The following is a 12,405-nucleotide window of genomic DNA, read 5'->3' on the forward strand; positions in this document are numbered from 1 at the left end:
TTTTTTCTTGTGTTGAAGGTTCCTCCACCAGCTCTCCCTCATCCCCAACTTCTCTGGCAGAGTCTTCTGCATCCTCTTCCAGTCCAGCTTTACTGAGTGCATGTCATCCATAGTTAGGAAACTGGACATTTTGCAGAGGGTATGCAAGGTGAGTCAAACTCTCCACCTCCTCTTGGAAGACTCATAAGTGTATTTCATATCTGCACCCTATGGAAAGACGTGGAGGATGGAACAAACTTTTGTGGGTGTATTTATGTCTTGTCTTCTATTGCTTGTTCCCTTTACTCTTATCCAAAATCACAAATGTGCCTCAGACAAGGCTTACGACATACCACCTGTCCCCATATGTGTACCTTTGTTGTCTTGTGCAGGCTCTGCAGGAGGGTGAGACAGTGAAGCAGGTTCTGGGTCTGGTCCTGGCTTTTGGTAACTTCATGAATGGCGGCAATCGAACCAGAGGTCAAGCTGACGGCTTCACCCTCGACATCCTGCCCAAACTCAAAGATGTCAAGAGCAGCGTGAGTAAAGAGAGAGAGATTCTGAAATAAACTGAATTCTTGTTCTTCCATTGTGAACATCAGGGTTCACTATATGGCCTGGTTTTATGAGCTGATTGTATCTGTGCACTTTAAATATGAGATACAGATGTGGACACATTTGTTGGTACCCTTCCACGAAAATAGCTGATATAACTTGACACTGACAGAAGTATCCATCATTGTTTATTTCATATTTAATACAAATCAGACATTGCTTTGGCAAATGGAAATGACATGGACAAAAATGATGGGACCTTTAACCTCATAATTTGTTGCACAACCTTTAGAGACAATCACTGCAAACAAGTGATTTCTGAAGCCCTCAATGAGACTTCTGCACCTGTCTGCAGGTAGTTTGCCCCTGTGAACAAACTGCTCCAGCTGGGTTAGGGTTAGGGTTAGGGTTAGGGTTAGGGTTAGGGTTAGGGTTAGGGTTAGGGTTAGGGTTACAGGTATACATGAGACAATTGCTTTTAACTTGATCAGTTTTCAGGAGCAATGAAGCTTTGTTTTAATGAGCTGTTAAGATACCAACAAATGTGTCCACGTCTATATGGCCAGTGTATGCTATTTCTAGGCAAAGAGTGGGAGTTATGAACTAACCTTACTCAAACATACATTCTATATATATAACACAGTGTGTTGTCAGTAGCTTAAAGATGTAAATACAATGAGAGTATTATTACTTTTAGCCCAGCAGCTCCATCAGCTCCTATTGAGTGTATTGAGTATTGCTGCACTGGCTTCATATTAGTTTTAGAACTGATTATTTTATTTAAAATTTGCATATCATATTTATATATTTCATGCCAATAAAACTTACAGAGGCATAAGCAGCCAATTTCTTTATTATAATACACACTTGCAGCCTTTGTCACTCATATGTATATAAATATTTATATGTTTCTTCAGGGTTCTACAGTAACTGCAGCTTCAGCAATATTCTGTATAGAGTGAGACAGAGGACAGATATATTTTTAATATATTGATCACGCAGCTTTTACAGCAGCTGAAACACCAGAAACACCTGCAGGAAGTCTAAACATCATGTTGCTGATATGACTTCTTTTTTCCCTCCACATGCAGGACAGTGGTAGAAGTCTCCTGTCGTACATTGTTGCGTACTACCTCAGACACTTCGATGAGGTCAGCTGTTGTTATTATACTTCCTACTTCCTCCTTTCTCTTTTTTCATCTATTTCCTTTTTCCTTTACTTTGTTATCTGTGTTCCTCATTGTATCTCTCTACTCTCATATCAGTGTTCCTTACACACTGTATGTACTATAACTCATATATCTTCCTACATCCCACTTACAGACACAAGCTACCAATGTATCATAATGCATCTCTTCTCTCTGTGTAATGTACACATGAACCAGATTTCTGTCTGTGTGCAAAATGTTTATATTTGCACTTCATTTCCACATCACACTGCTGTAATGCATGTATGCTTCATATTTATAAGGTTGGAGACCAGTGAAGTGAGAAATGATGTGTTTAGTGTTCTTAATAAAGTTTGAAATGAGCTTGTTCAGTCTGGGAAAGGAAATGTTTAAAAAAATCACTGTTGGGATTTAATTGTTAAGGAGTGTACTTGTGTCTGTGTACATGATGGAGATCAGTGTAACAGGTGAAGTTCAGTAGTGACAAATTAGAACATTCAGGACTGAAAAGATTGTATGACATATAACATTTTTTATATATATATATATCATATAATATTCGTCTCTCTACATCATCAGGATGCTGGAAGGGAGACGTGTGTGTATCCTCTCCCTGAGCCTCACGACTTGTTCCAGGCTTCACAGATGAAGTTTGAAGACTTCCAGAAAGACCTGAATCGACTCAGGAAGGACCTGAGAGGTAACACACACACGTACACACACGCGCACACACACACACACGCGCACACACACACACACACACACACACACACACACACACACACACACAACACACAAACACACAAACACACAAACACACAAACACACAAACACACAAACACACACACACACACACACACACACACACACACACACACACACACACACACACACACACACACCTGGTTATTATTATATAATAAGCAGTTATTGCTGCATACCAGACATCATGTTGCAAAAACTAACATTGATATTTTAACGTGAAGCTCTGGTAACATTTCAAACTATTCTAAAAGTTGCATCTCACACTGTGTATGTGAATGACTCCAGACCTGGTTGACCATTCAGTCAAATCTCAAAATGTGAGTGGGGTCAACTAAGTCTACTTCTATCATGGATATTGTTAAAAGAAACACTTTTTTTTCTCCAAAAAGCATTTATTTGTTTCCACTCACACAACATCAGGGTGTCTAACCATACTTAGCAATGATACAATTAAACACATTTGCCTTAGACTCTTACCTATAAGGTCGTAACCTATTGACATTTCACCCAGTTTTATAAAACGTGATATAGTATGTACTATAAGTCACTTAATAAAAAGACATGTTGATATTGTTTTTTTTTATTAGAATAGTTTTAAGTTTGTGGAATAAGTAATTATTCAGTTTGACATGGAACTTATTACATATGCATCTACTACTATAGTTTATGTTCCATTTCATGCAAAATGAAACTATAGTGGAGGCGGCTGTGGCTCAGGATGTAGAGAGGTTGTTAGATTCCCGGCTCCTCCAGTCCACATGTCCATGTGTCCTTGGGCAATATGCTCAATCCCAAATTGCTCCCGTTGCTGTGCCAACGGTGTATGAATGTGTGTGAATGGTTAGTTTCCTCCTGATGAGCAGGTTGGTACACTGTGTGGTAGCTCCTGTCATAAGTGTATGAATGTGTGTGAATGGGTGAATGATACATGTAGTGTAAAAAGTGCTTTGAGTGGTAAAAAAGACTAGAAAAGTGTTGTATAAGTACAGTCCATTTATCATGAAATGCACTTCTTACATTTTTTTTTTCTCCAATATTTTGTCAGCATGTACGTCAGAGGTGGAGAAGGTGTGCAAGGTTTCAGATGAAGATAACCTGCAGCCTTTCAAAGACAAGATGGAGGAGTTTCTCTCAGAAGGTAACAAAAAAAACATATAATTAGTGTAGGTTTATATAGTCAGAAAGAGGAAACGCTGGAGGAAACACTCTTCCCTCAGGTCTGGACTCTTACTGACTGATGATATGTGTTTCTGTGATGATCTTGATTCGGCAAAGATGAATCAAATCAGGAATGCATGGTTTAATACGAGCTTGGATCATCATAACAGTAAACAGAGTGAATACAGGGTATGATGATGATACACAGTGGTCGATGGATTGGCCTATATAGTAATGCTGGCATGTCAAGTATTTGTCTCCCAGCCAGCAAAACATGAGCTGACCATATTTAAAAATACATACTAACACTGACACTTAACTTAAAGATCCAAAGTGCTCTTTGAGACAGGTCCTTCAGTCTATTGCTTCATCTCACTGCTCTGACTATGTTAGGGTTATCTCCATATTCATCTGCATTGCAAACAAAGAGCTGCAGAGATCTAATCTGTGTATAGAAGTAGTTGTGGTCTGCCTCAGAGCCAAGCAGTGTTTCAGTATAACTGCAAGCTTTCCTTCCACTTCACTGCCTCCATACATAGAGGCTAGATTCACACAAACCTAAACTTACCACTTAATGTACATTCAAACTTAAAATGAATAAGTTACTGTTTACAATATCTTGTATGTACATATGATATATTATGTGTGTGTGTATTCTATGTTTATGTGTAATATTTCTTTTGACATTTTGTATAATTATTCTTTTCTTAGCTAAAGGTGAACTGGAGTCTCTGGAAGCTCAGCTCAGCAGCACTCACAAACTGTAAGAACAAGCTCCTTTGCTTCCTCACATTCTAAATTACAATATTATTTTATTTTATTTAAACTGTCAAATCCCCACTGAGAACTGAGAACATATTCTCTGTATGTGAACCCAAAAAAATTCAAATGAGTGCCCCTATATCACAAGCTAAAAGCAAGTTTCCTCTGGAACACTGGTGATCCTAAATAACTAGGATTACAAAAGTGGTCATCAGGTATCAGTTTGGTCTGGGTTTACTGATCCAGCCAAGAGTGTGTTCACATTAGGATTGTATTATCATATTAAAAATAATGAGTAAAGTCTAGGTTTGTTCCTGTCAGGTTCCTGGAGATCATAGTGTTCTTCGCAGTGAAGGCCAAAGCAGGAGAGAAGGAGGCTTCTCCCAACACACTTTTCTCCACCTGGCACGAGTTTTCCTCTGACTTCAAGGACCAATGGAAGAAAGAGAACAAAGTCATTCTCAAGGAAAGGTAAATGAACAGCTTTCAGTGTAACAGCTCTAGAATCCAGTGTGGACCAGTTTCTTTCTACATGACATATTAAAGTGTGTACTATCAGCTCAAGTCAAAGTGACTTGATTGCAAAATTAAGAACAGCTAAATGGATGACAACCATGACATTAATCTTGACTGCTAAACTAGTGAAACTGTGTTGCTGTATTCAACTTAAATGCATTAACCTTGTGTATGGTGTGTATGGTGTGTATGGTGTGTATGGTGTGTATGGTGTGTATGGTGCAGGTTAAAAGCAGCAGAGGAGTGTTTCCGACAGGCCAAGGAGAAAGCTTCCTACAGCGTCAAACCCAAACACGCCACTGGCATCGTAAGTCCAGCTTTCACCCACATTTTTTTCATTTCAACGATCTATCTATCTAGGTCATTAATAAGAGTTGTTAGATTGTGTCCTTAGTAATATTTTATAAATGTTAGTTGCTAAATGTAAAAAGATGCAAGATTTGAGAAAATAGGAACTTATCAGCTTGTAGCAGAGCAGGCATTTACTTTATTTTTGCAGTATTGTCTAACCTAATTTATTTTATCTGCTAACTTCTGTGAGACTAAATAAAATGTATTTAGAGAAGTATTTACAGTGTCAACAAATCATTTATACTCAACATACTGTATGTGAAAAACACTTACTGTTGGATATTCCTTCAGTACATTAATATACTTAACCAATTACATTTACACAACTACTAATATTAAAGTATAACTTTACTTCATACTATAAATATTGTATGTTTTACTGTATTATATTTCTCTGACAGCTATAGTTACTTTACAGATAGTTTATGTTTCATGTTCAATAGATGATCAATTGCTCAACAGTAACTCAACCATCTACATTACAATTCTGTTTACATGGAAATGCATCAGTACTAATGATGCAATATGATAAAACATACTGTAATAACAATAATTATATGTCCTACAGCTCCTTTTAAAAATGTTTTCAGCACCTACTCAGGTTGATAACATTGAAATCATTTTGTATGCATAATGATTACTTTTACTGAACACTTTTTTAAATATAGTGGTGTTATTACTTCTACTGAAGAACAGGATCATTCCTTCCACTGCCAGTCTGCAGTGATTACTGTGATCATATCAGTGCTGTCAACATGATGTGAAACTGTTACTATATTGAAAGCAGCATTTACTTCCATTATGAATCTGAGTCTGAAAATGAAATTGAGTAGTGAGTGTTATTATCTCTCTGTCTACCTGTCAGTGCTTAGCCTTCATATTTATACACTCTCACTTTGAATTGATGATGGATTTTCATTTTTAGCTTTCTACTCTTATTTATGCAAACTTTGCATTGCTTAAAGTTTCCCTCCGACCAACAATACGTTTTTCTTCTTGTTCTTTCAGTTGGATGTTGTTCTCTTCTCTGTACAGAACGATGTATGTGCAGAGGAGGAACATTTCCCTGAGCTCACATTAAATCTCAGTTTAATACGTGTACCTACAAGCATGATTGATGACATGACACCTAGTTTGGAGCCAATCGTGGTCCAGTATGCAACTTCCACAAGTATGATATAGAAACCTGAAGCCTTCAGTGCACAAACACTGAGAATGAACTTTACAGTGAAGTAGAAGACATCTTGTATCCAGCAGTTAAACTTTTGAAATAAGCAGTATTTGCATAATCATAGATGCTGGATTTCTACATGAAAGAGAAGGTAGTAATTAAGATGATGGAGGATGTAATGCAGTTAACATCTATCATGTATTCTTTCAACAGAAAGCCAAGCTTGGCATGAAGATCTGACCCTGGCATGCTTCTATTTTTCGACTTTGGGCACCAGCAGTGAGTCAAAGGCTCAACAGTGTGATCAAGTGGGAGAGAAAAAGAAGGGACAGCACATGTATGTGCAGCTGAGCCTACTCTGGACATCAGAACTCATATATTTGGTTCTTTTTTTTTTTCCTTTTTTTAATGTTCCATCAACCTGCTGCCTTACGTTGCTGTCTGAATCTGAATCCAACTATCATGGAAGTATGCTGCTGCAGGGCCACCGAGCCAGCATTCAAATGTCTGCTAGATTTCTAGTATTACTGTCAATCAGATGCACCACTGCAGGAATCAAACCCGTGATGTTGGGAATCACTACAACTCAAATCATTACAGACAAAAACATCAACTGGAAAAACTAAATACAGTCTGTGCAGCGTACAGCCTACTGTAAATCTGACTGATGTATTACAGCAGAATGATGAAGCCCAATAGTAAACCTACTGTGTTAAAGGAGCAATAAAAATGTTAAGCACTTATTCCCCCTGAACTGTTATCTCCTCATCAACACACCATAAGCTTAGTGAGATGTGATGGTGGTGATGGCTGGCACAAGCAGGAGTGAGATGACTCAGTATTATATTACTAATACTGACTCCACATAATGTTATTTAAAGTGAGATTAAAGCCACAGCTGTTAGAATAACCATCCTCTTCAATATTGCTCGGAAGAAAGAAAACAAAAGTATGATATACTTAAGTTATAATCAAAGAGATTTCAGTCCTGATTGATTGAACAGCAACTTTGTCAGAAAAGAACGCATCGGTGAATATGTGAATGCATTATTTCTTATGTGTCCCTTGTGTGTTGGTTTGGAATTTGAATCCCAGACTTTGATAGTAGCATTTAAATGACTATACAGTACAGAGAGGCAATTATAGACTGCACTACACTGAATGGCTACTCTTTAAAGTAATGCCTGCTTCCTTGTTGAGTGCTGCTTCCTGCAACATTCCCCTATGTGGTTGGGGATAGGATTAAGGCTGGGTTCAAGTTACTGTAAGGCAAAACACAAATCAATTGTGGAGTTCAGCGCAAGCCATGCCGTAAATACTATAAACAATGTTGGTTGATAAATTGAAAATATTAAGGGTTACATCTCAGATGGCTATTTTAAGGTTCTTGTAAACATAGCTTGGGAAACATGGAAACAATGCTTTACTGCATATTACGATGCACATCTCAAGCAGCTGTAAGACAGAAGTTAACTGAAACATGATCAGTGTTCATCTACAATAACATTGATGGATCTGGAAAAGCACAAATATGCACTCATGGGATGTGTCATTTCAGCACTTTTCGGTTATCTGGAACAGAACACAGTGGTCTTACTCACCACACACACATACAGTCAGCATCTTTGTTCAAATTCATCAATAATAATTGATTATTTGTTCTCAAATGGGCTGTAAGAGATACAGCATCTGCAGCAAACATCTGAAATCACTTATTTTGATTATCTTCTCCAAGATAGTCATGGAGTCATTTGTCTGTTACTTAGCAAGGTATTTTCAGTGAAATGATGGAGAGGTAGGCCATCGCTAAGCAGCAACCACCACAGCTTATGGTAAAAGTCAATGTGGAAGTACCAAATAGTGCCACTGATGGCTGCTAGATGCTCCAACTGACTTCCTTTTTAAAAAGTCTCAACTTCTCTCTAGAAAAATAAAGTCAATCATTTTTTCAACAAATAATTGTGGTCTCCATTGCATAATGCTGGACCTCTAATAAGTGAGCTGGTGGCATAGATTGTAAAAATGAATAGACGTTGCCACCATGATATCAGTTATTGGTTTGTGGACTGGTTTGGCTAACACGGTGTAACTTTCATTAACGGCTATGGCTACGCCTATAAATTTCCCTATGGTGGGACTAATAAAGGAATATCTTATCTTATAATCTATGAATCTGGCGGTGCACCATGGTTACAATACTTAACCAATGTTGTCTCCATGGTAGCAACTACCTGTCACTTTATTATTCATAATTTTAAGCCTTAATAAAATGTATAATGGGTGAGTTATATATAATTCACCCCCTGTACAGTTGCCATGATCAAGGACATTAGTACCAGCCTTTAAACATGTTTCGCTCTGCTGTAAAGTTGGGCATTTTCAAATATGTGCATTGACTCTCTTTTGGAGCCATGCTCAAGTGGCCATTCAGGGAGCTACAGTTTTTGGCACTTCCACTTTGGCTTCATTTTTAAGTCCTGGAGGTTACCACTTGGCCAATTTGAAGATTTGTAGTAGTTGTGATGTCTGCCGTGTAGGCGTTCATTGTCAGCTGTGAATGACAGTTGGCTAACCTGCTGCTCTCCCCGACTCCAACTATTATTTCAATATTTCACTAAGTTTAATGTTACGCACACTGTTAGGACAATTTAGCTAAAGTAGCTAACATTAGAACTTGGTGTTCCCAGTAAGCTAGCGTTAGCTTGGGTCCAAAGTAGCAGGGTGTGTTTGCAGAACATGAAAGACAACACCCAGCACTCCTTATTTGGAAGGCCCTGGCTCCAAATGGAAAAGATAGCTCTGACCATAGGTTGCAACTCTGGGGTTCAAAGCAGCTCCAATGTATGGATGTTGGTGCCCAAATATTTCCACTAATAAGATATTGTTTTTCGGAAAACTTACTATTTTCAACCAATCTTAAGTCTTTGGTTGTTTATCCCAGAATATTCGCCTCAAACAGGCTGCCAAATTTTTGTAGGCGTAGCTTTTTCAACACATGCGACCAAATGAAATTAGCACTACAATAGCATCAACTTGAATCAGTGGGTCAATAGTTTGACTCATGTTAAGTTCATCACCATTAGATATCAGTATGATTGTCCATTACGGTGTGTTTTTTGATTGAAACATTTTAAAACAATAACAAATTTCAAAACATTTCATTAAATATAGGTGATTTTGCTCGCCTGTATACAAATCTTGAAATCTCAGCAGCCGCCGGAGTAACCGAGGATTTGAGTGACAGATACAGTTCAGCAGAACTTGCAGACACTCAGTTATATACTGTATATTCTGGTCATTTTGTGCAAATATTACTGACGATGACTCAAACATGCTATGTTGAAATATAACAGAAATGTGGGTTATACCAGATAACAGTCATGGAAACAACCTTATAGATGCCGCAGTAAGTCGTCTCACTTCGATATCAGCGTTCTCTACATAGACTATCACACACTACCACAATACTGTTTTTGAATCTACATCCTGACTGTCATATCAGACGTAGCCTCTCACTAAATATAGACAATTTAACTCAAGTATGCATCTGTACAGCGATGTTGATTGGCAGGAAAAGAATGTCATTGTAAACTTACATGTGTCATTTTAATGTATGTTCAATGATATGCCATATCATAACAGATATACCATAAGAGTTCTGTGTGTGTGTGCGCGTGCAGGCGTGTGTGTGGATGTGTGTGTGTGTGTGTGTGTGTGTGTATCACTTTAATGATATTTCTGGTTGATCACATCTCTGTGGTTAAAAGCTCTGTGATGCAGGATATGTACAGTGAAATGAAATACAGCCATTGACCTTTGTTTCAGAATGAATGACTTTATCAATGTAAAGTAATAAACTGTAAAAAAAAAAAAAAATCCCATAAAAACAAAAAGAGAACTATATCGTGAGACAAGTCCTGTGTTTCTTTCATTAACGTCCTCTTCTATTGGTCAGCACGGTACTTACAACAGGAACCATTTCATGTTCAATAAATGTTTCTACGTGTATATGAGCAGGGTGCATGGGGTCTGGGGACAGTGTAATTTATGTAAAATAAAGAGAATGACTTCTGCATTATTCTGGTTTCATGCAATATTTCATTCTAATAGTGCAAAGGGGTGTGACTGAAAGCTCACTGGAACAATCTTTTAAATCCACTGGTAAAAAGAACACCAGTTTACCTTCCTATAGTTCAACATTAGAAGACTGTGCTGTGGTTCAAAGAGCCGAACTCCAGGCTAGACACTGTCCTATAACTTCTGTTACTCAATGGAATGATACAATCTCTCACTGAGGGTTTTTCACTGTATATCATTCTTTTCCTGTCCGTTATAATCCATAAGTCTCTTACATACAAAAGAAAAGTGCCAGTACTAGTGTTACCGCTATACAGTGGAACCCAAGTGCAGAACACAGAGACAGGAGGCAGTGTGGTGATGGATTTAGATAGGGGCAGCATGGGCACATTTGCATTGTCAATGATATGATGTCACTGTGTGGGTCAATGAACTTTGCTGCAGTGGGCGCCATCATTCTAGTTGGTGAACTAACAGCTGAGAAGATCTCACAGTCAGCAGTAGGAGATGAGGAGAGGTGCAGGGGAGATTGACCTCAGGTCTCTACACTGAAAACCTGAGGTACGACAGGTGGGGGAATCCAGTACACCTAATTTGTATGGTAACCTACTGATCCAAAAAGTAAAATCAGGGAGCGCCCCAGTGGTCGAGTGGTTAGAGCACATGCCACATAATTGCAGCCTCCCTGGTTGGAATCCGGCCAGGCAACTATCCTGCAGGTCATTCCCCTCTCTCTCCTCCTGTTTCCTGTCAGCCTATCTGCCAGTTACTATTGCTAAAGGCAAAAAGCTGAGAGTAGCCAGGCAAAGTGGTTACCAGAGAGTAGGGAGTTGTACTGAGCCAATAAGGGAGACATGATGATGCAGACAGAGTCAGACAGAGGTAAACTGCAGTCACAGGGAAACAGGTATAAGGCAAATTACTGGTGGAACATTAATAAGAGTAAAAAAGGCTGGAAGCGTGACTGCATGAACACAGTCTATACAATCTGTCTAAACTGTATATTTATGGCTGGGGGAATCACATGATTGGCAGCTGCTTGCATGACTCCCTCACACCAGTCTCCACTCCTGGGTTAGACACACACACACACACACACACACAATCAAGGAGGGGGAGAGAAAGAGAGAGAGTGGCTGCAGGCTAGGTGAAGGAGGAGGCAGAAGTGGAGGGCTTGACAACTGGATTCTCTGTCATTTGCGTTATTACAAATAATCGCAGCAGCTAATGGCAGACATATTTTTCTTAGTGGTTGGTGTACGCCAAAGCAAAAGAATATGATAACTGCACTTATTATTGGACTGGTGCAAGAAACCCAACTCCACTTTGTGGGATGTGTAAAAAAGCAACTAGGCTTAAGTGTTAGCCAGCAACAACAAGGTAATACCAAGTTATTTCTGGTTTTGTGGGAATACTCCATTCAAAATCAAATGCAATAATAATACACATGTACCAGGACTGGATATTCAGTCATTTGCATTATTATAGTTCTCCTAAAGAACCCAGATGTTCTGGTTTTGTTCAGCTCTCCATAAGAATTAAATCAAGCCTGACATGACATCTTTACATGGGGATAAAATCTGTGTTTCCTATGGTCATACAGTTTTTTTGGGCAACTCAGGGGCAGACATGTTAATGACTACAAAGGTGGCTAACACTTAAACAATTAATATATATTCTACGAAGCAGAGTTTGTCACCATCTGTCTAATACATCCAAATAACATGTTCTCCTGCTGTGGCATCCACCAACCCCTAAGAAAGTGGGTTTATCAAAGCTGTTTAGTTAATAGCTACCTGCTGTTGCTCACAGTGTAGTGAGACTAAACCAAAACAGTAAAAGTGCCATAAAATCATCTATGAGTTAAAAAAGGCTAAACATCTCCACAGAGCTGCATCTTCA

General features: G+C 38.6%; 1 protein-coding gene across 1 annotated transcript in view; it reads left to right on the forward strand.

The window, feature by feature from the left end:
* Window positions 1–6,666, forward strand: part of fmn2b (formin 2b) — a 28,507-nt gene extending 21,841 nt beyond the window's left edge. The window contains exons 13-21 of the mRNA XM_062443057.1: window positions 19–148; window positions 372–518; window positions 1,626–1,685; window positions 2,283–2,403; window positions 3,514–3,606; window positions 4,338–4,389; window positions 4,710–4,859; window positions 5,130–5,211; window positions 6,640–6,666. Of these exons, the coding sequence (XP_062299041.1) occupies window positions 19–148; window positions 372–518; window positions 1,626–1,685; window positions 2,283–2,403; window positions 3,514–3,606; window positions 4,338–4,389; window positions 4,710–4,859; window positions 5,130–5,211; window positions 6,640–6,666 (862 nt within the window). The remainder of the gene's footprint in view (window positions 1–18; window positions 149–371; window positions 519–1,625; window positions 1,686–2,282; window positions 2,404–3,513; window positions 3,607–4,337; window positions 4,390–4,709; window positions 4,860–5,129; window positions 5,212–6,639) is intronic.
* Window positions 6,667–12,405: the final 5,739 nt, after the last annotated feature.

This window comes from Scomber scombrus, chromosome 21 (genome assembly GCF_963691925.1).
Source record: "Scomber scombrus chromosome 21, fScoSco1.1, whole genome shotgun sequence".
NCBI classification, from domain to species: Eukaryota; Metazoa; Chordata; class Actinopteri; order Scombriformes; family Scombridae; genus Scomber; species Scomber scombrus.